This window comes from Varanus komodoensis, unplaced genomic scaffold (assembly GCF_004798865.1).
Source record: "Varanus komodoensis strain SLA01 unplaced genomic scaffold, ASM479886v1 scaffold15, whole genome shotgun sequence".
Taxonomy (NCBI): domain Eukaryota; kingdom Metazoa; phylum Chordata; class Lepidosauria; order Squamata; family Varanidae; genus Varanus; species Varanus komodoensis.
Genome location: NW_025335440.1, coordinates 9,343,866 through 9,371,695, shown reverse-complemented (window position 1 = coordinate 9,371,695; position 27,830 = coordinate 9,343,866). Strand labels below are relative to the sequence as shown.

The 27,830-nt window shown below is 50.4% G+C and overlaps 1 protein-coding gene across 1 annotated transcript; it reads left to right on the top strand.

The window, feature by feature from the left end:
- Positions 1-27,830, top strand: XIRP1 (xin actin binding repeat containing 1). The gene is made up of 4 exons (XM_044424691.1): positions 1-338; positions 16,328-16,485; positions 17,189-17,242; positions 19,436-27,830. The coding sequence occupies exon 4, from the start codon at positions 19,436-19,438 to the stop codon at positions 26,774-26,776; it is 7,341 nt and encodes a 2,446-aa protein (XP_044280626.1). The 5' UTR covers positions 1-338; positions 16,328-16,485; positions 17,189-17,242; the 3' UTR covers positions 26,777-27,830.

The window sequence follows — 27,830 nt, the reverse complement described above, 5'->3', positions numbered from 1 at the left end:
GTCACTGACTGAGCACGTCTTCTTGGCATGGCAAGCTTGCTCTGCGTCTCAGAAATTCCCTCTCCCAGTCAAGGTTACGAGGAATTGTGATTGACTCAGCCTGATGGAATAGCAAGTTGCCTGCCCCCTAAAAATAGACCACCCTTTTCATCTTCCCAACATAGCTCGCAAGCCCCTGATATAATCGGCCGCGAGGGGCCAGGGAGAGAGACAGATCTAGGAGCGAGGAGTGGAGTGGAGCCAGTCTCCGCCGTTGAACACTCTAAAACGTGGACCCCCCGAGATACAACCCCGGGATCTGATACGAAGAAAAGGCCATTCCGGATTGGGAACGTTCTGTAAGTCGTGGCTTGGGGTGCTGTGACGGGGCGGGAGGGCTTCATAGAGGCAGCACTGAATGCGGACGGGGCTGTGATATTTCTAGGCTGCTCCGAAGAGCAAAAGCCCTCTCAGCACGGAGCGAGGGGGGCTCTCATCCCGTGGGAGCTGAGGATCGCTAAAGAAACACGCCCAGCTTCTCTAGGAGGATCTGAACCTTCCACTGGTTCCTTTTGCTTCTTGTTTTTCATACAATGAGGCGTGTGCCTTTGATGCGAGGGTTTGATGTCATGTCCGGGTTATGGGCCCAGTGGTCGACCCACGTTGTGCTTCTTCGGGGGCACCGTCCAGCGCTCTCCACTGCAGATGCTCAAACTGCTCCAAACACTGGAAGCTTCCGCACATCCAGTTCGCGAAGCAAGTCACGCCAGCTGCCGTGCGCTGGGCGCTGTGCTTCCACCCAGACAGCCGTTTCCGGCCATTTCCGCTTGGGTGCAGTGCCGAGGAGGGTGACGGAAGGCGGTCCGAGCACCAGTGCAAGCTGGTGCAATCCAACTTCCTCTCCCCCAGGCACAGCCCTTTCCCACCTCTTTGTGGCCCAGTGGTGTCCTCAGAGCTGCACCACGCGCCCCCGCCCCCAATGCTCCATGGAGCCACGTGCTTCCTTCTCTTACCTGCTGCCAAAAGGAGGAATTGGGGAGGCGAGGGACAGGCCTCTCTGTGCTCACTGCAAGGAGGGCAGGTCAGGCTCCTGGTCCCTCAGAGCCCCAGGGTTTCTGAATAATCCGACACTTCCTGGCAAACAGGGCCAGAAGCCCATAGAATCTTGACTTGGATAGAACGCAAAACATCCCAGAGGGCAAGGGATGGATCCAAATTCAGAACCTTGCATGTAAGTTGCGCTTCAAAGCCCCTGCAAAATGGATGAACCTGCTTTCGTCAAAGGTCCTGCCCTTGCCCCTACCTCCCACCCTCCCATAGTTTGCCTTTCCTGAGACCTGGGAAGGCCGGTCCCCCTTTTCATATCACCAATAGATCACAGACCCATATGTGGTTTTCGGAGTTTGAGAAAGCAACTGCACAGGTCGTCTTGGTACAAATGTTGGGCCTAGAGAAAAACCAGACAGAATCGCATTTGTCAGCACTGTCTCCAACTTTTCTCATCATATATGGACATCCACTCGGTGAGGCGATCCACTGCCGTGGGTGAGAGTTTCATCCCTGTTTGTTTCTGATAGGAATTTACCAGATTTCATGCATTCCTCCATGTTTAGATGGTCTTTAGACTTTCAAAAATGGGACTTTGAGCTCTTAGCACCTGAGGTTGCATCTCGGTGTATTCAACCATATTAGTGCATTGCTGAGACGGAGCCCTCAATGTGGAGAAATGCAAAGCAGGCAGGCACGATCTAAATGAAATTATCTAGGATTGTGGGATTTGGCCAAAGCAGATGGGTGGGAAATGTGGTTTCACTTTATTTTTATAAGAATTTTGGACCATCGCAATAGGGAGGGGCAGGGAAAGGGAAGCAAAGCACCAGTAGGAACCAGGGTGAGCCCTCAGCCCTGGCCTCCCCCACGTCCCACCCTGGGACACCCCTCTTTCTCACTTCTAAGGCACAGCAGGGATCAGGGGGAGACAGCCAGTATGGCTCCTTCCACACCAGCTGCAAAGAGGGTGGAGAGGGGGCTTGGTCTTTGGAGCCCCTGCCCTGAGCTGCAGGACCTGAAAGCTGAGACCCCAAGTAATTCCAGTGTTGCGGGGGGGGGGGCATACAATAGCAGCCTTAGAAACTGGAATGTCGAACTTCTGCCTTCAAAGCAGAGGGTTTTGAGATGCAAATTGCCTGCACGGACGTTTTCTCATTTGGGCATGTGATCTCCAGTTGCCGTTGTGTACGCGGTCGCTTTTCTGGCTACCAATTAATTCATCTGCAGGTGCCGTGGCGGAGGGACGGGATCACAACATAGTTCAAACAGCATAAGGAAAAAGATCAGGCTAGTTTTGACAACTCCCGCTCACTTCGGTTTTGAACATTGGCTTTGGGAGCTGCAGCTCCTGTTGTCGTAGGCTGAGCTGCCCGCAGTTGCGGTGTTGGTGGAAGGCATCACACAATCGCATGTCAGGCCCAGAAGAGGGAGGGAGGCAGGCAGGCATGCTTTGGGCATCACACGGTTGTTCTCTGCCACACACAGCATGTGGCTGACTTCAAATGAATGCTAAATAGGAAGAGGATTGAGTTCTGCGGTCACGTTTTCTCTCTAGAATTCTGTAGAGCTGTGCTGATTAAAACAATGGGCTCTTAGTTTCTCTCAGGCTGCTGATGCTGAATTGCAGGGGGTGGCGGGTGGGGGGTCGGTCCTGGGGCCTTCTGGCAAGTGCGGCAGGTCAGGCCACGCAGCTTCAGCAGAGCCGCCCTGCTACAATCCTCTTTTCTGCACGGCTCTTGGTGGTGCAGGAGTGTAGGATCTCAGGTCTGTGGTGCAAATCTGTCCAGCCTGGAGTCCCCTCCACTCCTGGGGTGTTCTTCTCCTGCCCCACCCATAATCCCCGGGAATAAATGGCCAGTGCAATCCTATACACGGCTTCCGACAAGTAGGTGCCAGTAGGTGTAGGTGCTTCGAGTTGGCTGAGTTTGCCAAGGAGATTGTGGCTTCCCTGTCTCTAAACATTATTACCAATGGGAACTGCAACAGAATGTTGCAGTGCATCCTTACCTTCTAGCAGGAGTGCTCCTGCTCAAGTTTCTAGCCCCTAAGCATGTGTTCTTCCAGGATACTCCATTCCATCCCACTTCCATTTGTATTTCGAATGGACTGTCAGCATTTCATCACTACTGAAGCTGCTCAGTTCCACTGTACTCTTTTAGGGGAGCCTGTTTCTTCTTTGGATGCAATCCTTTTTGTATCCAAACAGAACACAGCCCTGTGGGAAGGAAGGAAGCCATGCTGGAAGCTGTAAGACTAAACATCCTGTTTGAACATGCAAAGGTTTGCACCTTTTAAAGAGTTTTCTGCTACTCTTACAAGCATGTTAACATTTCTCTTTTATTTCTCAGTGGTCCCTCTTTGGCACCAATCCTGGTAGCCCAGGGACACTGAATTTGCTATTTTGAAACCCTTCTTGTGCCAAGGATCTCCTACTTCTGCATGTCACACTGAGTTTCGGTTTCTTTTTTCTTTTCACTAAGGTGGAAAGGTTGGAAAATGAAACTGGTTTACATTAATGTGATCCTGTTTGTTGCTCTCATTTTTATGCCTCCTGGGTCACAGGAATTTGGCTGTATCACTTTACCTCCCTGCTAGGAAAAACATCATGTGATAAACTACCGTAAATGCGGTTGCTGAGAAGGACGCAAGGCAGGACTGATTTAAAACAGAGCAGATATCAGGCCTACTTTGCATCCCACGGGGGCCACGATGCCTTACCCAGAAGTTCTCCTGTGCTTTTAAATTCACACTGGTGGAGCCAAGAGATGAACAGCAAGAGCCTTTCCCACGCGTGGCATCCCACCCCCCATTCGCTTCCTGCCGTCGCCTCAATTTGGTCATGACACAGGTGGGCACAGTGAATGGTGCAGCAAATTCCAGACTTTCCACTCACGGTTAATGCGGTGGTGCATTTGCAGCGTTACATGAACAATGGCAAAGCACCTCTTCGCATGCACAGGGTTCCACACGGAAATGCTGGCTAGAACAGACCGCAAGTGATGTGAAAGACCCTTCCCTGCCCACAGTTAGGATGTCGGAGAAATCCTTTCCCCATTTTGCCCTTTTGAACCAATACGTGAAATGAAATAGCCTTGGAAATGCAAACCTCTTCCGGAGTACTTTCAGTGCCTACTTTGTGCAGTTTCTATTGGTTTAAATCTGTTGCCATATTTTAGTCTTTGCATTGTTGCTACAGGTTGACTTTGGTTTGGACTTCTATTTTATACTATAGTTTAAACTGCTGTAGTGTTTCTCAAATCAAATTTATCATTTTAATCGTTAGGAACAACTGAGGGAGCTTTGGTAGTTGGGTAATGTTGTCCCTGGGGTCGTGATAGGTCAGACATGACTTCGCAACTAACAACAACAACATAGAAATGTAAAAAAAAAAATAAATGGAATTTGCACCTCTCTAATTGGAAATGCATTTAGAATTGCACACAGTGAAAATATCATTCAGCAATGCATTGCATTACGAAAATTCTTGTTATATCTACCTAGCTAGCTATAATTTGGCAGAATTGCATGCAAAAAGGCAAGGCTTTGGAGTGATGTGCATGAATCTCGATGCAGAGGTATAAAAACCAGTTTTGGAACTTGTTTGGGGCAGAGAAAAACAGAGCAGAACCAAAACTACAGATATGCCTGTTCCCATCTGAAGCCCTGCAGAGTCCTTGTCAATCAAACACACAATACTGGACAAGATGGACCAGGGGGACTTAGCCTCAGGCTTCCTGCTGAAGGCTTAGTCAGCAGAGGCATAAGAGATTAGTGGAACACAGGCCTTTGGGTAAGAATTTCATTTCAATACGAGATTGATGCATTTTCCAAAATTTGCAACGTTCTCCAATGTCAGACAAAAAGAAATTGCCATTTTAAGAAAACCTAAATGTGGGAGAAACGACAGGGACTAACCCTCCCATCCAGGCCTTAAGGTTCTTAGCGTGAGTGCTTAGTTCCGACAAGTGCGCGTTTGCTTGCCTGGGTGTTGGTGCTCACTCTGAGTTGCCGGCTCTTTTTTTCTGGAGAGGGTCCTCTTTTTAAGAGCGACATGGCAGGCAGGCAGCCCGTGGTCCTCCCCGTGCCGCGAATAGCTTCACGTGCTGAACTCCACAGGGGCAGATGAGTGAAGTCACTGTTTTCAATCAGGACATTTGCAAAGTCCTTCATGTTTCTTCAAGAACTTGACAGCAGGAGAAAGCAAAGCTCACATATTTGGCTGGAGCTGCTTCCTAATCTCTTGGCTGGATTCCAGGAGTCCAGTTCTTTCATTTCCTTCCCATGTTTACATCACCTCTGATGAAAATAGGGCATGGCAAGCTGGGTGACATGGACACAAAGAAGGAAAAGAAATGAATCTGGCCCAGATTGGGTCAAAAACAGGATACCTTTTTTTCCAGAGCAGAATTAAAACCTCACTCCTCTTGCCATCCAGGTGAATACCTTCCTAATAACTATTTAGCTGCCTCTAAACGTATGGAAGCAACCCTACATACACCCAATTTCCCTGCATACACCCAATGCCTCCTCCAAGCTGCTTTTGACACCGAGAGTCCTATCAGAAGCCATCTGTGTTTTGTATGGGCCTGCTATTTAAGGCAAGCACATCTGACATTCCACAGTCTTCCTCCCTTGGGCCTCCCAAGTAGTCTAAAAGAGTCTTGATTAGGTTGCTTCCCAGATTTTCCCTAGCAGAAAAATTTGCTAGGTTCACACTGCAACTTTCCAGATCTTGCGATACATAAGGCAAATGTCGATTAACCCTCAAAATGTGCATTTCTCCAAATTTTGCATTAGAGTTCTCTAATCAAAAAAGGCTTGCAGATTGAGTATATTGGTGCAAATAACAGACATAAAATGGATTATAATGAGCAAGCAGTTTGCCAAAATGCAAACTTGCATACAAACACACATGTATTTGGGGAGATGTGTACAAAATGCCCAAGTATGTTCGTGCAAACATTTCGCTATTTCGGTTGAGCTGAATTTCAGAGTGGAAAATTCTCAGCTGAATCGAGAAACTGAGCAGGATGCCAATTGACAGATATGGGTATCCTGAAATGAGTCTTAAAATGTTTCAGGAAGGCTGCCTCTTTGCCATTCCCCTGTAGAAGGCACAGCCCTCGCTAAAGCCGCAAGCAGGCAGCGCTTGGGAGTATGTGGGTTTGCCCTTTCCATGTGGCAAAGACGCCGAGCCTTCTCATGTGTCCCGGCAAAGACAGAGAAACCCGCTTCGGCTGCCTTCTCGCCTTTCCAAGCATTGTCGTGGGAGGGGGAGAGTCACTTCAGGGATTAGAATAGGCCTGCCTTAAAAGGCTTGGTATTCACAGCACTGGAACCTTCTCTCTGCCCCTCTGAATGGGAGGAGGGGCACAATCCACCCAGTCTTTCTTTTGAGCATATTGCACCACAAAGAGGAGGAGAAGTCCTGCCCAGTTCCCATTCTCTTCCTAGGAACTCTGCAACTCCCCCTGTCTAAAGATGGAGCCCTGGATTCTTATGAAACTTCAGGAAAGCCTCCCCCGCCCCCCCACACACCCCTTGTGTCTCCATGCCAGAAGAGAAAGGCAGAGGAAACACTTCAGAAAACAAGAGAGTGTTCCCCAGATGGCTGGGAGTAGCTTTGCACGGTAGTCATCACTGCTATTTTGGAAGGGCTTCATCAGTGCACTGGCCTGCATCCCTCGGTATTCTCAAAGAGCCCATTCCAGGTGGAGCGGTGCAGCACAGGGCACCCGTTCCTGGTGACGTCACGCCCACTGTCTGGTGAAGATGTGCAAGCAAGCACATGCACGGGCATCTTCATTTCTGTGAACAGACCAGCAAAAAGCAAGCTCGTGGCGTGTTCGGAGGATTTACCTGCAAAAGCCAATAGACTATTTTTCCTTGCTGGAAAGCGGCAAGACCCCCCACACACCTGTCTCCAAATTGCCCCTTTGCAGGCCCAACCAGAAGAGCACAATTAAAAGACTGGTTTAAGGTGCTTTAAGAGCAGTCCTGTGCCTCTTTAGGCAGGGGGAACAGCCTGTGCTCTCAGCATGACCTGGCCAGCGTAGGACTTTACCCTTAAAGGCGTAGCAGCTTGCTTCCTTAGTAACCCCTGTGCAGCTTGCCAAGATTAGCAGACTGTGTTTAAACTTTCCTTGGCTTAAAGCAGACTCCTGTGGACTCGCAACTCGATAGATGGCAGATGCCAAGGCTGGAGCCCTTCATTTCTATCCCAACCAAGCCTGGGACCTCTGAACCGGTCCAGCTGATGGGGGTGGGCTGAGGTTGGCATCCAGAGCTTGTGGATTCTCTGCCTCCCCCTTTTTCTACCTCCCTTAGAAAATCGAAGCTGCAGAAGATGCTCTGGCACGGAGCTTCCTGGGGCACCTGGGAGGGGAGAACTCCTTGCACCCCCAAAATAGTGGTTTCTACCACCTTGAAGGGGAAATCTGCCATAATTAGCTTCTTCTGACACCCTTCTAGGGACCATCTGGGCAGCCATCCTACATGTACTGACCTGGGAGTAAATCCCATTGAACTCAATGGGTCCTGATTCTGAGTAGAACTGCACAGAATCACCCTGTTCATTGCGGATGCCCGTACTCATACAAAGTTGCCTTTCTTCTTCTTTACCATGTTTTGATTGTGGGTTTTTTTTAAATAATTGGAACCCTGTTGCAATTTGCAGGTCATTTCCCAAGATACAAGTTTTTGATTGTTCTGGCTATAGGAACCAAAAATAATCAATACTGTTTACTGCAATCTTACTGGGCAATATTTCCCCATGTAGCCATCCTGCAAAATAGAGTCAACCAAAAAGCACGATGGGACGGGGGGGGGGGGGGGCGGCAGAAGAATGAACATTGTCGCTGGGAACAACTATGCCATTGAATTTCCTCTTTTGGATATGCAGAGCCTAGTCATTCCTCCTCGCTCCTTTAAAGCCACGTTACTCTCATTTCCCCTCCATTTTAGCTCCCCCTGTTTCCATCCCCCCCATTCATATTCACAGCATTCCCCCTCTTGTTTCTTTTTACACTGCTGCTCATGGAGACCCATTCTGAGTTTCCTGCTGCCTGTAACTTAGGTGTTTTCCAGCTGCACCCTGGGGGCTTCTCTACCGGCCCAGAAAGCTTCCGATTTGCCAAGTACGCAGCAGATTGCGCAAACGTTTCCCATGAAAATAACGGGGGAAACAAATGAAAGCAACATTTTCACTGTCCACAGTGGTCTTCGAGGTTTAATGTCCATTTAAATGCCAAAGAAACGTAACACAAAGGGAGGTGCACCGGTTTCATTTTTAGATTTCTGCCAAAAGGGACATGCTCGCACCCTCCACCTCTTTCTCCACCTCCCTATACAGCCCTACTCTGGCCATCCCCAAATATTATATGGCCCCTGAATACAATCCTGGCCCAGCTACCATCATCCATTGTATTCAGGGCGACTCTTTAACATTCCAGACAGTTGCCAGATACGATTATTTTTTCTCCTTCAGCCAGAATGACCCTCCCAAGCCTGGTTCTTCTCACCAGCTGCCTACTAAAAAGACAGACCCCCTCCCAGTGGCAGTTGTCATTCAGGGAACCATCTTGGCATTTTTGTACCAGGAATAGAATCCTTGCATTCCTTCAGGCATGACTCTCTCTCTCTCCCCCCCCCCCCCCCCCCTTCATCCCTGACCAAATGTAGCAAGTACAATGACTTTGCCTCAAACAAGTGCTTTTTAATAAGGTGAGGATGGCACCATGCCCCCTCCTTTGCTTTGAAAAAGACTTGTTGTCTGCATCAGCAGCATACGCCTTTCTTCTGGGATGGTCATTCTAGATCAGGGCTGACCCCGTTCACACGTTCTGGACTGCACGAGGAGCTAGACGCAATCTGCAGTTGGGGTCCAGGGATTTCCAAATTTGCAATATGATTGGTGGACCGAAATGCATGTCTGCAGTGGCAAGCATTCATGTGAAAACCACGCATGAACAAAACGTATGTTTCAAAACCATGCGAAGTGTGGTTTAATCGATGGCAGAATGACTGTTTCAAAGCTGGGCACAGTGGCCACGGACTTTGGGGGAAATCTGCACAAAAACGTGCATGGATTTGCATGCAAAAAGCGGAGGGGGGGAAGCTTGCAGTCTGAAGTGGGCGTGAGCGTCAAGGTGGAATTTGGGGAATCTCAGCAAGCAACCAGGGGAGCAACACAATGGGCTTTTGCTGAACTTGTAGGATTAGGAACATCCTGTGTAGGACAGAAGTATCGAGGGATCGGTGGCCTCCCTGTTCCTCCCATTCTGCAACGCAATTAGACACCCAGTTTCCATTGGACTCTGTTGGATCCCTTGGGCCGGATCCCTGGGCTCTGGTCTTCTCCTGTCACAGCCTTCATGCTGAGTCCCCTGGTAAGCATGCCCAGTGTTCGTGCAGTGCTCTCCAGAAACTGAGCCCTGCGCAACCACTGTGCAAACATGGCCCTTCTTCCGCATCATGCTCATCAGCCTTTGTTTCGCTGCTGCATGTGATGCAGAAGGTTTCTGGTTGCGCAGCCAGACTTCCATGGGTGTCTGCAGACTTCCCTCAGCTCGGCTCGCTTTCAAAGACTGGGCTAAGCATGAGGAGATGTCTGCAAATGCAAGAGGGATGGATCCCACAGAGCGTTGTCTCAACAGTGGCCACAACTGTTCCAAAGGATGAAAAGCTAGACCTCCGGGCCTTTCCCGGCCTGTCTTTGCGGGTGCCTGCTCCTTTGCTGCTGGGCTCGCAACACACGCTCTCCCCCTGCTTCCCTTGAATGAAAGGGACCCGCACGGCACCTCTTCGCGACTGCGCCTGGCTCCCCCGATCAGGAATGTAGACAGAATCAGGGGGCTGAGCGCAGAACAATGGCTCAGCGGCTTGCTGGATGAGCCAAGGGAGAGCTGGCACGAAGGGGCGGCCACAGCAGCCACGGGTTGAATGGGCTGCATGCGGCCAGCTCCCCCTCCACTGCGCCGGCTCGATTAAGCTGCCACATCGGCTTCTCCTCCTGCTATTCTTGCTGCTTACCCATCTATGAGAATTCCACGGGTCCGAGCACATGAGTGGCGCCGGTGCTTAGCAAGCCTTTTTGCTGGGGCTGAATGATCTTGCAGCGAAGCAAAGGGGACGGGGAGGCCGTGAGCAAATGCCTGGACCTGAGCCGCTGCAAGGAGGGGCTGGTCTGGTCGCTGGCATCATTATCAAGGCTGACGTGCCTTTTACGAAGGGGAATGCGAAGCTTCCAAGGGCAAAGACAGATGTCAACAGGCAGACCGACAGCCAGCCAGGGAGGTGTCTTCCCCGTGGTCCGGGAGCTGCATGCCTCGCACTCTGCACATATGTAGCAGCCAAGCACAAGCCGATTCTGTCGTCAGCCTCGCCCTGAACTTCAGGCAGAACCCAAACCTCAAAGCTGCTCGAAGCACCTGCTCTACAGCCCCCAGCCCAGTAGATGTAAATGTATGCAGCTGTAGCTCCGTGCATTACAAATATGATTCAAGGCACCATCATCTGTATGCTCAGGCCCAATAAACTCCTGAGGACTACTTATTTATTGATTTTATGTATTTAGAGTACTTGTATGCCGCCCCGTTCGTATAAGCCTCGGGGTGGCTTCCAACACATAAATCAATATATATCTGTACAAATGCATAAAATACTGGAGACATCCTGGCATAAAATTTAAAATCAATAAATAAGATCAACAATTAAAATAACGTTTAAATAAAAAGGTCTTGGCCTGGCACCAAAAAACAAATAACGACGGCGCCAGGCAAACTTCTCTGGGGAGTGCGTTCCATAAGTTGGGCGCCACCACAGAGAAGGCCCTCCTCCGGGTACTCACCCTCCTAATATCTTTCACGGAGGGTTCCCGGTGGAGGGCCTCTGCCACTGATGCAGGCACTCCTTTAGGTAGCAAAACTTTCTTTGTTTTAAGTTGGTGACAGCTCCAAAGCAAAAAGCAAGATATATATCACAAGTCTAACTAATAAGAGAGCGTCCTTAAAAAGCTCATGTATCAGTGGAGAAGGGGGTGTCCCATGGATCACAATAGGATGGAATATGTTCAAACTTGTGCAGGATCTCAAACAATTTGGACTCTGCCTGGGGACCTGGAGGTTTGTGGTCAATCTAAAGTAGGCAAGATTGGACTAGATCAGGGCTGCAGAACCGCAAGCCAGGGGACCAATTATGTACCTTGGTCTTAATAACAGCCTATTTTCCTTCAAAAGTCTCAGGGTTCTTTTTAACTTCAGGATATACCTCTGGGGAAGGTGAGGCTGGAGGAAAAAAGATCACTGGCACCCAGAAACTTATTATTATTATTATTATTATTATTATTATTATTATTATTATAACATTTCTATGCCTCCCCTTGCCGAAACCTCGGGGCGGCTTACAAACTTATAGAAGAATAGAATCCAAACACATCTCTCTCCACTTCGGGTCCAAGAATCTACAACATTCTGCTTCTCAGACAATCCGAATCTGCATTAGGCAGCTAAACAAGTTCCACTCTAGAATTTTATTTAGTACATAGATTGTTCCAATGCTACGGGCTTAATGGATGGTCCCTAAGTCACAACATGCCATAAAAGAGGAACCACCTTTCTGCAGCTAGTGTCATGGTTGAGATAGATGCGAGGTGCTTATGTTTTCTTTTAAGCAAACGCTGAATAGCGATGAGTTCAGTACTAAATTCTCTTGCCCGACCTCTTGGGTGCCTCCCTACCAGGGGCAAAGTCGGGAAACAGTCACACAATTTGCGTCAAAAGATCCTCTGTGTGTCTTTGCGCCTTGTCGGCTACTAAGGTGTGCAGGGATGTGAATTCAGATTTAGTGCACCCTCTTGCCATGGACGTCAGCCAGCATCAGTCCTTCCTCCATTCTCGGTGCACAGGGGAGTCATACAGGCCGCAAGAAAAGATAAATATCGTCTGCTTTTTCTTGGACATTTGCTCCCACTTTTTATGCTTCTTTGCAAAAAGAATCAAACTTAAAGTGTTGAGCATGGTCTAATCCATCTGTTCCTCACATGGTCCCCTTGGGGGGAGGGGGGACTACAACTCCCATCACCCACAGCCATTGCCCACACTGGCTGGAGCTGGCAGGAGCTGGAGATCAAGAGCACCAGGGTGGGAAAGCTGGGCTCGGTGGTTGTTATGCCTGCCACAGAATTTCACTCTAAGGGAGGCATAACGGATTTCAAGGAGGCTGGTGCAGTTTCGGGGGGTGGCGGGGTGCCGCACTTGGCTCTGTCCGTAAAGGCCGCGATGAAGAGCAGCGATGCTGAGGAAGTGTGGCACGGTTGGGCCGGTGGCCAGATGGAAGCCCGCCTCGGCACCTTGTTCCCTTCTGCTCTTGGAAGCAAGGAGCGCCGAGAAGCCCTGCAAAGGAAGGGGCTGGCTGGGCACTGAGCTTCTCCACGCCCGGGAGAGAAATGCCGCCGGATCGCCCTTGGGGACAGCCGGAGCGGGGCTTGCGGATCCACACAATAGCGGCTTGCCTAGTGGCTCCGCCAGCTGGGAGCAGGTGGCTTCAGCAGCAGCGGAGCGGACCACGTGCTCCTGGCCACCTCTGGGGGAGAGGCCGGGCGAGCAGCTGAGCCGGCAGCTTCTGCTTTGAATCCGGGATTCTGTCTGTCGACAGCCCAGGGCTGAATGGTGGCTCGCGTTGGTCTGAGGAGGGAGAGGATGGATCCGGACAGGTAGGTGGTGCGGGCAGAGGACGGTCTGCCTGGATCACGCGGGAGCAGAGCAGAGTTGAGGGAGGAGGGGAAGAAGCGTGGAGCAGGTGAAAGCAGAGCTAGGGGGCCTGGGCTCGCCTCCCCTTGGCTTGAATTCCTACCGTCTCGTCTGATGTGTTCACTGATGCAGCATCCTTAGGAATGCAAACGGCAGGCGAGCCAAGCGTCCTCCAGAGGCAGATTAGCCTTCCCCAGCCCAATCCCCCCAGACGTGTTGGACTACAATTCCAGCATTCCAGGCCGCTGGCCAGACTGGCTGGGGCTGATGGCATGATGCACCTGGATAGGGCCAGGCTGCGGGGAAGGCAGGTGTAGAGGGGATTGTGGGAGGGGTCTCTGAACGTGTAGCAAGGCTGTTGACTGTAGGCACAATCCTGTTCTCATACGCGCGGCATCCTAAAATGTCTTTCTTATCTATTTGACGGGCAAGAGCATTCCTTCCACAGCAACTCCTGGGTAAGTGAGGAAATCTGGACTGACAAAAGGTTCAGTCCCATCCCTTGGCCCTGATCCTGGTGGAGGATCAGGAAAGGAGCCCAAGGCAATTTACAGAATCTGCCCCTCCTTTTTGATCCTCACCACAACAACCCTGTGAGGTAGGCTAGGCAGAAAGTCACGTGACTGACCCAAAGTCACCCCATGAGCTTCATGGCCCAGTGAGGACTAGAACCCAGATCTTCAAGCCCCAGTTCAATACTCTAACCACTGCACACTACTACCTCTGCTATGACGTTACAGCACAGTCCTCGGGCTACATTCCTGAACAGTGAAAATAACCAGGAGCAGGACTGTGCAGTTGGTTGACTCTAATGTATAAATGCAGTGCAGCATCGTAGTTGGTCACTTTTCAGATCTTTGATTTGCTTTGTCCTGAGCCTTGAAAACATTTTGAAAGCTTTGCATGAAAATTCACATGCATTTTTTGTGCCTATTTTGCCTAACATGTGTGTTTGTCTATGCAATTGTTCAGAATGTACCCACCGTCCAACATTTCTAATATGATGCATTCCTGTACAGTATTTTCCATTCTATTCACAATTTTGTGTACACTTTTCCCAAATCACTGCTTATTTGTATAATTCCTTGACTGGGGAATGCCTTTGCAAATTTTGAAGGGTTGCTGAGTTTTGGCTCATGTATTGGTGCAAACTTCTAGAACTAGATAAATGCACATTCAAAAGTGAATGGAACAGATCTCTCCCCCACGCCTCAAAATGTTGACAAAGTCAGCTAAACCCTCCAAGAGCATAAAGAAAACCCGTGATGTGGACGTGGCAGCAGAAACACGGGCTGTTTCTCAGCAAATGGCCAAAGCTGTGAGTTTTGTATGTTGGTCCCCCAAGCTCCAAATACCTAGACCCGCTGGGGCCTTGGTGGACTGGAGTATTGAATTCGTGATGTACATGATGTATATGCTGCACAGTAGAATAATACAGACAAGGAATTCCCACAGGGCAGCCTGGTATTTCCAGCTGTCTAAGAGTGTATAAATGTCAACACCCATCATAAATTGGACTTAGGGTAGTTTTTCATTCGGGGCCATCTCCCCAGGTATGGATCTCAGCGAAAAAAATATGTGTAGTGCGTCAGTCTGGAAAAGCTCAGGACTGAATTCCTCCCAGCTTCTCCTTTATAGAAGAATCACAGACGCGAAAAGCACTGGCCCCATTTCCATGAATTTAAAAGAAACAAGGGGAGAAAAACACACGAACATGCGTTCTGTGGTACTGATGCTACCAATGTGCATTTTTGCACTCAGCAATATCTATATCTTTGTACAAAGCTTTGTGTGGAAGCGTCTCTTGATTTCCAAAGACCTGGATTATTCATTTGGACATTTTCCAAATGTTTGTGGCTGCTGTGGGTGAGGACCTGGGTGCCGAGGTGGAGATTCGCAACATTTTAAAGATATATTTGTGATGTTTATTTGATGTGTTTGGTGTAGAAAATACGACAAACGCTTTTGGTGACACCTTACTTCACTTGCTCAGGCAAGCGATTGTGTGTTGCTTTCAGATCTGTAGACCACTTTTGATAAATTTGGGGCACTGGAGCTAAGTTTTGTTGCCTGGAAGTAACAGTTCAGGGAAGTCTGTGAAAGCATTTTAGCCTCGAAAGCTCAGGCTGCTGTTTTTAGCAAATTAAAATTGCTTAATGAAAGCTGATAAGCAAACAAAAGGCTTACAGATGTCAAGCACTATCAAGGAGGGATGGGTAAACCTTGCAGTGGATTACCAGAGGCCAGCTTTTCACTGAAGACCAAGGCCAAGGTCATCCACAGGATCATCCGCCCAGTCATGATGAATGGGCGTGGACACCGGACGGGGTGTGCTGAAACCCTGGTGCTGGAGGAGAGCTTTGCAAATGCCCCGGAGCGACAGAAAGACGAGCAAGTCCCCAGTCTAATCAAGCCAGAACTTTCCCTGCAAGCAGCAATGAAGAAATGAGGCTGCCGCACTTCAGGCACATCATGGGAAGGCAAGATGTGCTGGAGAAGATGACCGTGCTAGGGGAAAGTCAAAGGGGGCAGCAGCAGAAGAGAAAGATCAGCTATGAGACGGATTGATTCCATACCGGAAGGCACAGCCTTGAGGTGGCCGCAGCTGAGCAGGGCTGTGGAGGAGAGGGCCTGCCTCTTGGAGGACGTTCCTCCATTCATTCCTTCATTCATTCATTCATTCATTCATTCATTCATAGGGTTGCCCTCAGTCAGAGACAACTTGACCTCATGGAACACCAGCTGTTCCCAATATAATGCTCCCCTGAGATGTGCTTGGCTAGGACCCCCACCATCCTGAACCTGCAGGTCCCTTGGGCTGCAGTCCTTGCTGGAGATGATGGGAGTTGTTGTTGAACACACCTGGGAGACATCACATCACCTTGGGGAAGGCCGAGCTACTCTTGAAAAGTGAACCTTTTTCTGTGTATCTCGACATGCCTAGAAGCCGTGGAACAGGCGGTCCCCACCACAACCAGGGCGTTGCCGCTCAGCATCTCTGATGCCCTGGGCTTGTGGGCTGTTCGGATCCTGTGGCGAGCAAGCTCTGCTGAGCCCCTTCCCAGTGCATGGGGAGTGTTTTGAATTCCGGAGCGGCCCTCTGCGGCCACAGGCAGGGTTGCACGGCCTACATGGTATGGCATGTCCAGACACACACACCCAGACTGATCACGCCAAGGGTGGCTGGAACAGGGATTCTCGTGCCTCTGCTGCCCCCAGAGAGATCGGCAAAAGCCACCTTGTGGCTGTCAGTCTGGGAGCAGCTTTGACCAGGAGGGGGCTTGGACGGCATCCTTGTTCTTCACTCCCAGAATAGGGCGGTGCCAGTCCTGTTTCCACATCTGCTGCCCTCTAACACTCAAGCGGGTGCCCACCCAGGGCCAGGTTGGGCAGAGCTGCTGCCCCTCACTAGAATCATATGCAGTATGGACCCTGAAATAGCCCGCTGTGTGGGGAGAGGGCAGGGATAACGCTTCCCTTCACATAGGTGCAAATATCATTGACTGATGCACAGATGTGTTTCTTAGCCTGCATGTCTCTCTCTGTTCCAGGTGAGAGGATACCGGGAGTTTTAAGCAACTCAGACAGAAGCCACATTCCTCAGCAAGGATATAGGATATCCTCTTTCCCCTCTGTGAAGGAACGGTCCTCTCCATATCAGGCCGAAGCAGCTGCTGCTTCTGATCAGACCAGCAGTCTGACCGAACGAGTAAGTTTCTCATGCTTGGCATTTCTCCCGTATTTCAGAGCCACCAGAAGTGTTTAAGCCATGCCGGCCTCCAACAAATGGACATACGGGATCAAAGGGGAATGGGGCCAGGGGGAGGGAGGGGTGTTAAAGCCCCGCTGCGGCTGCTATTTCTGCGCCTCCTTCCATGTGGAGAGTGCCACGAATGCAAGCGCATTCATCCGAACATCTGGGGAGCCCTGGAAAATGCTCCAACCATCAGAAGTTCTGGGTTCGTGCTGACTCCTAGGTGTACTGCAGGCCAGGCAGCTTATGGCTTCTGGGGGTTCAATCTAGAATGCCCCAAACCCCTACCCTATATGGCCAATGGTGAGAGATTACGGAACTTGCAGACCAGACCATCTGGAGGGACACAAGGCCCTCGATGGGGACGCTGCTGCCTAAACTTCTGAAAGGTGATGCTGGGCGAGGCTGTGGTCCACAATGCACCTGACTCCCTGTCCAGAGAACTACAGTTCCCAGGAGTCAAGGGCAAGACCGAGCAGCAGCCAATCTACTGTAGGCTGTGGTGCAACTCTGCTCACAATGAAACAGAAAGATCAGAACATTTAGGGGGCGAAGGCTTCAGGAGTTCTGTTTATACGCCTACATGTATGGGTCGAAGTCTACAAATATGCATTTAATTACATAGAAAAAACTTTCTGTCATTCTGTCTTTTATTCAGAGTTTCATACACGAGCTCCCTTTTAATTGTCTTGATAACCAGAAACCAAACAAGGTAGGAAATATTATGGACATATGGCGAGCTGTATGGTTCAGGCTGACAGTCCAATAACCTTGTGATTAAAACTCCACTAACGCCGAAGAATTTGTGTCTAAAACCCGCTGGAACTGGTGTAACTTGCTGTGTGGTTTGTAATAGAGTGTCTTTTTCTCATGGTTTTTTGCTGATTAATGTATTGGTCCACAATCTTGTTTGCTGGAAATGTTTGTAAAATACAACTCAGGAACTCTGGGTGTATTTTTTTAAAATAGTGGGATTTGCAAGTCTAATTTCATAGTTCTCTGAGGCAACACGTTGCATCCTCTGAGACGCACGAACGATGTCCGATGTCTCTTTGTGATGCCTTCCATGCATCACATCCAGCTAGGAAGAGAAGAGAAACATCCTGTACAAATCTGACCATTTTACCAGGTGCTGCAATAGCCACAATTTAACTAATTTATTTATTTCCATTTCTGTGCTGTCCCATTACCTGAAGGTTCTCCAGTGGCTTACAGTCCTAGAGCATAAAGACACATATGAATTACAATAAAACAGTTATTAATCAAATAAAAAGATAAAACAATAAAATAATAGATAGCACCTCAAATAAAATATACTCACACACACCGGCCAATAAATTAACCAAAATGAAATTACGATAAAAATCCGTAACAGAAGATAAAAGTATGAAATAAATTTAAATTTAATTTGGTGCCCAGAATTAAATGGGAAAGGACCCAGATCCTGGTAGACGGCTGTCCGGAGAGGCATTCCCTCAGGTTTTGTGATCCGAAGCCTTGTAGGGATTATAGGTTAAAACCAGCACCTTGAATTTGGCTTGGAAGCATATAGGCAGTTGGCGCAAGTGGGCCAGAATTGGCTCTAAGTGTTCAGATGGTCTAGTCCCAGATGTCTACCACTGCAGCTTCCAAACAGCCTTCAAGGGAAGCCCCAAGTACAGCGCATTGCAGTAATCTAGCTTCGAGACTATCAGAGCAACAACTCCTGATCGCAGGGGTATGTCCATCTGGACAGGGGAACCAATGAGCCACCAGCTCAAGGTGGTGGAAGGATCTCTGAGCTACTGAAGCCATCCACCAGGGTACCACTGGGCCCCTGTGCCGAAGCTGGCTCAAGGAGCACTCCCAAGCTATGAGCTTGCTGCTTCAAGGGAGGTGCAGCCACATCTAGAGCAGGTTCAGTTCTCTCTCTCTGGTCAGAAGAAGGACCCGCCAAAAGCCTCTCAGCCTTGTCTGGATTGGGCTTCAGTTTGTTAGCTCTTGTCCATCCTCTTACTGATTTAGTACATCCGCAGCCTCACTTGTTGAAGATGAGAGCTAGAATGACAGAGAAACAGACAGACAACTGTCTTGTACATGTGACTAGGAGTGTATCATGGGAACACGTGATTTGGAATTGCACCCACCGGCCTCACCCCAACCCCTGCAGCCACACCTCAGCAAATACCCAAAGAGAGCCGAATTTCAGTTCACACGCAGGTTGAAAAGTGCAAAACTGCCAAACGATTTTCCCCGTGTCTGTACTGAACAGCATAAATGATCGTGAGAGATACAGTTCATAACATTCCTTAGCCAAAATCTTCCAATTCACTAAGAGTCCCAGGTAGGCGTGTCCAGACTTTCTTGAATGGATTTCCGCTGCATTTTGCAGATGGCCAGATACCTTCTTCCCTGCTGTCATCCACTCCTTGACAGAATTGGATTTCATGCAAATAAGTCTGGCTTGAGTTTGTTTGGCTTGAGTTTGTTTTGCATTATCTTGCTGTGAGTAGTTAGTTCTTTTTTTTAATGTATGCCCATTTTTACTGTGCAATACAAACCCCCAAAACCATGCCATTAAAAAAAGCAGGGCGACCAAACTGCAATGTTACCATTTTTTAATTGACTGTAAAAAGATTCATAGCATCAATGACACATCTATTATATATCTCACTTTGTTACCATGTAACAGAACAATTATTAAAAGTGATTAATCCAGTTCTTAACACCATTAATCCTAAATCGGTGGCGGAGCGACGGCAGCAGGTTCTGCTGTGGGCTGGTGTTTTGTGTGCCTGGAGGTATGGAATGAACACGCGGAAATGTGTGCTAACCAATGCTAGTGCATGAGTTTGGTTTTTCCCACTAACCATGGGCACGCTGACGGAGCGATCGTGCTGATGTTTGCCACACTGTCTCCTTAAAGATGGCAGAAGCTCCAAACGAAAAGTCTTCTAGCCCCAACGTCAAGAAGGCAGAGGAAGCCTTGCCCTCCGGCCAGCACCCTTCTCCAGCCCCAGCTTCAGGCCCCGGGAGCCAGGATCCCAACCCACAGCCTCTCCCGCCTCCCAAGGAGTCCTTCTCCAAGTTCTATCAGCAGCGCCAGGTCAATGAGCTGAAGCGGCTGTACCGCCACATGCATCCGGAGCTCAGGAAAAACCTGGAGGAGGCTGTGACGGAGGATCTGGCGGAGATGCTCAGCACAGACGACCCTCATGCGCAAACCTCGGGGGCCGCGGAGGCGGTGCTCCCTGGGGAGGTTCAGTCCATGCGCTGGATCTTCGAGAACTGGACTCTGGACGCCATTGGCGATCACCAAGCCGCCAAGAAGCTTGCGGAGGAGGAAGACATCCCAAGCGGAGATGTGAAGAGCCGATCCATGAGGTTTGAAAGCCAGCTGACCAACGGGGAGGGAGCACCACCTGCGGGCAAGGCATCCGAGAGAGAGCGTGCCAAAGGGGACGTGCACACCGCTCGGTGGTTATTCGAAACGCAGCCCCTGGACTCTTTGAACAAAATATATTTAGATGAGACTGACGTGCAAGAGGCGGTCCTGAAAGAGCCTGTTCAGAGCGGGGATGTGAAAGGGGCTGCCCAGCTCTTCGAAACCCATTCCTTGGACGCTCTGGGTCGCTGCAGCTCGGTGGAGGAGCGGAACATCTTGCAACTCAAGTCAGAAATCCAAGAGCTCAAAGGCGATGTCAAGAAAACCATCAAGCTCTTCCAGACAGAGCCCCTCTGTGCCATCCGGGACGAAACGGGGAACATCCATGAGATCAAATCTGTCTGCAGGGAAGAAATACAGAGCAACGCCGTGAAGACGGCCCGCTGGCTCTTTGAGACGCAGCCTTTGGACACCATCAACAAGGACCCATCCAAGGTGCAAGTCATCCGAGGGATATCGCTGGAGGAGGCCGCGAGGGGGAATGTCAGTGGCACAAAGTGGCTGTTCGAAACTCAGCCCCTCGACGCCATCCGGGAGCTCACGGTGGAAGAGGCCGATTTCAAGGCCTCCCCAGATCTCATCCAGGGAGCTGATGTCAGTAAGCAGTGCCAGCTTTTTGAGACCCAGCCTCTTGACACGCTGAAAGGGGACGCTTCCGACAGTACCCCCGCCAGAGAGGAAGTGGTCAAAGGGGACGTGAAATCAACCCTCTGGCTGTTTGAAACCCAACCCATGGAAGTGCTGAAGGACAATTTCGAAGTGGGGCATTTAAAGAAAGTGGAGCTTTCTGACGAAGAGAAGGGTGCCGTGAAGCAGACAAAGCATGTCTTTGAGACCTGTCCTTTGGACAGCATCTCCAGATCTCCACCAGAAGGCTTCTCGGCCACTAATGGGCAACAGACAGAGAAAGGGGACGTGAAAGCCTTCAAGAGCCTCTTTGAGACCCTCCCTTTAGACTGCATCAGGCAGGTGAGCACCGAGGAGGCTGTCCAGCAAGGCGAGGAAATACCACCTGGGAACGTCAGAGCCAGCCAGGCCCTGTTTGAGACGACACCGTTGTACGCCATCAAGGACTGCCAGGGCAACTTCCACAAGGTCACTTCTGTGAGTAGAGAAGAGGAGGTTATGGGTGGAGACGTGAAGAACTACAAGTGGATGTTTGAAACCAAGCCTTTGGATCAGTTTGATGATGGGACCCAGAAAGTGGATGTGATCAGGGGCATCACAAAGCAGGAGGTGGTGGCTGGAGACGTCAAGACAGCCAGGTGGCTCTTTGAAACGCAGCCCATAGATGTCATCCACAGCCAAGTCAACCCAAAAGAGCAGGACGCATCGGAGCGCCGGGACGTTTCCCAAGGGGGCGCCGTGAGGACTTGCAGGTGGCTGTTTGAAACTCATCCGATTGATGCCCTGTATGAAAAGGATGAAAAGAAGCTGGACAGAGAGGAGCCTGTGCCACGCACGGATGTGAAATCCTGCACGTGGATGTTCGAAACGCAGCCCTTGGATTCCCTGAAAGGCCAGGAGGAGCAATACCTGCAGGTCAGCAAGGCATTCTGCCCAGCCGAATTTCAAGGTGTAGACGTGAAAACGGTCAGGCACCTGTTTGAGACGGAACCCCTGATCAATCATACCACAGGTGGCAAGGATTCCAAGGAAGTATGCAGGTACTCCAGTCGTGTGGAAATTCAGTCTGGAGAAGTGTCCAGGGTGAAGGAGTTTTTTGAAGCCAAGCCCTTGGATTCCACTGATAAAACAACTCAGGCTATGAAGGCAACCGATCTTCCTCCAGGTGGCAACATTGAACCAGGGGCGGTGCACAAATTCAGCTGGCTCTTTGAAAACTTCCCCATGGACACCTTGAAAAGCACCTTGGGGGGTATTCAAGAAATACCCCCCGAAAAGGACATCCAAGGTGGAGATGTTGGAGGCAAACGATTCATTTTTGAAACCTACTCCCTGGGTCAGATCCATGACGAGGAGAATGAGATGCAGATCAAGAAAATCCAGGAAGAGACAATGAACAAATCCAGTGTCAAATCCTGCACGATGCTGTTCGAAACCCAGCCCCTGTATGCCATCCAAGACAGAGATGGGGGCTATCATGAAGTCACCTCTGTGAAGAAGGATGAGATCATGAAAGGAGACGTGAAGGGCGCACGGTGGCAGTTCGAGACCAAACCCTTGGACCAGATCCAGAAGAATGAAGAGGTGTTTGTAATTAGGGCTGTCACCCAGGAGGATTTCAAGACAGGTGATGTCCAAGCAGCCAGGTGGAGGTTTGAAACAGAGCCTCTGGACTCCATTGCTGATGAGAAGAAGCCTATCTTGAGGACCGTTGATGACGTGCAGAAAGGAGATGTCCACTCTAATAAGCAACTCTTTGAGTCCGAGCAACTGAGCCAAAAGAAGTATGTGAGGATGGTCAGTGTTAGTGATGTTCAGCAAGGGGATGTGAGGACTTCTACCTGGCTTTTTGAGAACCAGCCGATTGACTCCTTGAAAGGAGACTCTGAAAGCGCCTCCGGCCTGAGCTTGGTACAAAGAGAGAATATCCATAAAGGGGACGTGAAACGCTGCACTTGGCTGTTTGAGACCCAACCCATGGACACCCTCAAGGACACAGACGTGTCTGCAAGTGCTGAGCCGCCAGAGGTGGTTCCTCAGGTCAATGTGAAAAGCACCACATGGTTGTTTGAAAGTACCCCTCTAGATAAGCTCAGCACTTCTCCATACTGCACAGAAACGGAAGCAAGACAGAGAGCATTGACATACACCCTGGAAGTTCTCTTTGCCCATCAAGCGATCCAACACGGGGGCATCCTTATCGAAGCCAATGATACTGAGAGCGTCAAGATGGCAAAATATCAACTTGGCTGCCAAGGAGCCCCAGAAATCCTAAAGGAAGAAGTCATGGGAGGCAACTTGCAAAGGATCCTGTTACAGCTACTTCAGAGGACCAATGTGGAAGCCCAGGGTGTGCTGGTGCAGGAAGAGGAGGATGGCAATCTAAAGATCAGTCCCGTTCAGCTGTTGGACCCTAGCAAAGCAGAGAAAAGCCAGCCGGTCTTGCAGGATGATGTGGCCAGGACTCTCCAAGACTTTCTTAGTCAAGCAGACGCCTCCCTCAAGAAAGGAATAATTATGCAGGAGACAGAGACTGGGTCTGTGAAGATGGCGGTCTACACTCTCCGTTGTGTTGCTCGGCAGGATGGACTCGTGAAGGGGGACGTGAAGTCCACAATTGGGAACCTGCTGGCTTCTTCACAGGAACATAGGCCAGCAGCAACCATCCGACGAGAGGACAATGAAAGAGGCAACGTCCAGTTGTACACCAGCTGCATCGAGAAAGGAGACCTCGACTACCTGAAGAACCTCCACAGGGAGATGGAGATAGAATCCCTCGTTTCCTCCCAAGCAAAAGAGGAACCGCTGAAAACCCCGCACGAGGGTGCTGCACCTGCCCAGGTGCAGCAGGAAAAGGTAGTCACGGCGGCAGATGTGATACGAGGGTCTAGCAGTGACGCTAAGCGAGTGTGCTTGTGTGCGAGCAAGGAAGGTTCGTTAGAAAGGGAGGCAGGGCACGCGAGCGACTCAGGGCCCACGACGCCCTGCCTGGTGCCGTCTCCACCCGCAGGGACAGCCGCAGGCCATGCAGTGGCTGGGAAAGCTCAGCCGGCCACCCAGGCAGTTCCGAAGGAACAGGAAGGTAGCAGGAGCCCGGTGAGAGAAGAGTCAATAACCCCGAGCTCCCGGGCAGGGGAAATGCCCCAGGGGGCAGCTCAGCCCCAGCCCCCTTCTCCCGGGAGCGAACTCCATGCGGCAATGCAGAGTCTCAGATTAGTCACGGCAGAGGCAAAAAGCCTTCAGCACCAAGTGCGGAGCAAGCTGCAGAAGTCTGCAGAAGACCCCCCGCTCACGGCCCCTGCGGCGCAGCCCCAGGCAGTGGCCTTGCAAGCCACCGCGCACAACAAGCGCCTTGCAGACCCCGGGCCGCCACAGGCCGGCAGCGGCACCGTCGTCCGAGTGCAGGAGGCCGGCCGGGAGTCCGGGGCAAGCGTTCCTTGGAAGAGTGCAGCCTCACACACACAGGCCGGCGCTCCCCCCGCAGCCTGCTGCGACGACTGCTTTGCACCCAGGGCAGGTGTTAGCATTAAAGACGGCCTTTATACTGCCAAGCCAGTGAAGCCCTATGTAAACCCGTTTCTTGAGTCTGAGTTCAAAGAGCACTCCGTTCCCGAAGAACGAGCGCAAGATCCCGTAGTTGGAGGGGATGTCCGAACAGCTCTCAGCGCCTTGCAGAATGCAGCAGCAGAACAGAGGCGAGCCGAGAAAGAGGATGTTGTCCGTGGCAACCTGAAAGCTGCGCTCGAGTCCCTGGAAAAGTCTAATGTCAATGTCTCCAAAGGAGATTTTAAAGCAGCCATGATATACAGGAACGCAGGGCAGTCCCAGTCCATGTGTAGAAAGAAAAGCGAGGCTCAGTCTGTTAGTGACCAGGCAGCTGCTGTCGTGGCTACAGGCTCGCGAGCTCTTAATGATTTTCCCCCTCCTTCTCCAGCTTCACTGGTGAGACCCGAAGGCCACACGCCCCCCGCCAAAGAGCGAGAAGAAGATGCTGTAGGGTGTCCCCCACCTGGGCCACCACACATTCCGAAGACTCTCCCACCTGCCCCAGCCAAACCAAGTGACCCGAGGCCCATGGAGAAGCCGCAGCATCCCCACAAGCCGGAGGCCCCACCCAGGAAGAAACCTGTCCCGCCCCCCAAGCCAGAGTTCCTCCTGAAGGAAGGGCTCTCCTGCCAGCCAGCTGGCTGCAGCAAAAGACCCCTGGGGAAGGCAGCGCCCCCTCCCCGCCCTTCCAAACCTCCCTCCGTGGTTGAGCAGAACAAGCCCAGGACGCCCCTTCAAGTGGCAGAAGAAAAGTACCGTGCAAAGAAGGAAGCGAGCAGTGCAGAAGGGGCAAGCCGCATGCCTTCCGCAGAGGCATCAGAAAATGGGTTGGCTGGCTGTGAAGGAGGGAACTGCCAGCCAAGTAAAGAAATCCAAAGATTCCCGTGCCAAGGAGAAAGCAGATGTATGTCGCCTGGGGGACAGCACTCCCTCTCGTCTCCCGGATGCCACGCAGATCCCGCTCCCCTGGGAGGCCAGAGGAAGCCCTATCTCTCTGCAAAGTGCCATGCCAATGTTCTGAAAAAAGGAACCGTCACAGTACAGGCCTCCTCATCAAAGAGAGAAAGCGCAGGCTTGCCCAGGGCCTCCGTCTTGAAGGATGAACAGAGAAGTCCAAAAGCACAGGAAGCGTTCTCAGAAGCTGCCCGTTCAGCATCTTCCTCTTTGCAATCAAAGCAGTTCCCCAAACAGCAGCAGTGTGTGCCCAATAAGGACTTCAGAGACCCAGAGACGAAGACTGAACAAAGCACAGAGAGGGACGAGCCGGTGGTCGTCATGCGGGAAAAAACTTGCCGGGAAACTGAAGACGAACGTCGTGAGAGACTGTCCGTCCACAAGGAGGAGATCATGAAAGGCAACGTCAAGGAGGCTATGGAGATATTTGAGAACCTGCGCAAGCAGGAGGCCCTCCAGGAAATTCTAACCCGCGTGAAGGAATTTGAGGAGGAGACCTCCAAGGTGGATGTGAAAGCGTTGAGAAGCTTGTTTGAGAATGTCCCTGACTGGGTGGTGCATCACAAGGTGCGCCAGCCCAAAGCACCCAGGGTGGAGAAGGCTGAGCAGATGAAGGACGTGAAGGAAGATGCAGACAGTGTTTCCTCGGTGGAGTTGGCCTTTGAGGACCTAGAGAGAGCGAGTGCCGAGATCCTCCATTTAAAGGAGCAGACGCTAAGCCGGCTTCTGGACATCGAAGAGGCCATCAGGAAAGCTCTGTGTTCCATTTCTAACCTGAAATCTGAGTCGGACATAGCCGGACTCTCAGGGCTGCTCAAGGAGTCTATAGGGGACTCTCAGAGCCTTGCAGCCGGGAACAACATTCGCAGAATCAGCATCGTCTCCAGCAAAGCCCAGCAAGAGGGAGGAACGCAGAACTCACCCTGGGAAGGCGAAAGGGGGCCAGAAAAGCAAGAGTTGCCCAGAGTGGAGCTGTCAGTTCCCCATATCATTCAGCCTAGAGTGAGCTCTCCGTCCTCTCCTTCCTACATCTCCATTCAATCCGCTGCACGGAAAACGTCAGAATCACCTAAAGCGGCAAATTCCTCCTCATCCAATTCCAGGGAAATTGCAACAGAAAGGGAACTAGTCGCTCAAGACATTTTTAGCGCGATGCCACATAAAACCATGAGGCCGGATGGCTGCAATGTGTCCTTCTGCACAGGCGAACAGGAGGTCATCCAGATGAAGAAAGGAGCGAGCTTAATTAAGCAGCAACACCTCAGCAGCCCTGAGCATCTCCAGCATCCCACTGGGAGCCACGGTGATAAAGAACGGGACGCACCGTTCACAGTGTCCTTGTGTGCTTTAAGCCCATCCAATCCAAGGAGGCAGAAAAGCATCCTTGAACTGCAGACAAGCCAAGATGGATCCAAGCTCTATGGAGCGACCAGGACCGTGACTGAGCAGTACGAGGAGGTAGATGAGTTTGGGAACAAAATCATCACATCATCCACCACTGTCACCAAACAGTCAGAGACTCAGACCTCCTCCACATGCGACATGGTTTCTTGCCCTACCAGGTACGAGGTGACAGCCTCTCCAGTCCTTCACAGGTACCTTAACAGCCCAGTCGACTTCCAATCCAACCATGAGCACCAGGATACTGGTGTGGTCTTTGTCACTTTCAGCAACTCCAAGCCGGCAAAGAAATAGGAAGATCTCAGCAGAGGATAAGAACTATGCAGCAATCTACAAACTAGTTAACGCCGTGCGCTCAGAGTTAAGCCAGTTCAATCTGAGTGAATTTTAAAGGACTAAAACTGATTGAAACTTGGTGCATTCAAGATTAAGTGTGGATTGACCTGTATATTAAACGAGCATGATAGTTGGGATGAACTGAAAGCCTTGCAGAACAGTTGGGAAGTAGTCGTACTGCTTGTGTACCAGTATAACCAGCATTCAGGACCGCTTCTTAAAGAAAGACGCCTCAGCTTGCCACTGCAGCTCAGACCTCGATTTTGGGTCTCATGGAAGAAAGAAGACAAACAGAAATGGTCAACAGAAGCGTGGCCTTTTGACCATTGCTTTGCTGCATCAGGCGGTACCACCCAGCATACAGGTTCCAACAATTCTGGACACGTCAAAGACAAAACAGACTGGCACTGAATGCAAGCCAAGAATCATAAGCCAATATTTGAGAAAATGGGTTCATTTACTGCACTTTTTCCACCCCTGGCATCAAACAGGAACTCTCCCTTCTTCCCATTCACCCTTACCAGGTGCCCAAAAAAGTCACAATGTGCCTTCTCTCCTATAGGTCTTTCCAGGGGCTCTGGATGGAATAGGTTTTTACTCATAGCTTCCAATGCCCGCAAGTTCAGTACATAGTCACCAGACAGAGGATGTTTAACACTGTCCATATTTAGCAAGGGAGTACAGGAACCAGGACTGTAAGAATGCCTTTCCTTGTCCTTCCCCTGATGAGAAAGTGGGGGAGATACCCTAGTTAAAATGGGGGTGTTTTTAGACATAAAGATGGATATTGCTTTCTTCTTTTTCTATTTTAGAACCATAATTTATTATTTATCCTCCACTTGTCTTTTCTCCTCAATCCCTTCCTTTCCCTCTTGCCTGTTCAGTGTTTAAGTCAATGACAAAATCATGTAAAGCAATTTTATTGTGATTTTTGTACATTCTCAAGTGAAGAGTTTAGATTTTCTGTGGTTGTTTTTTGTGTTTTGATGGTAAAGTTGACTTTCGAAAAGTA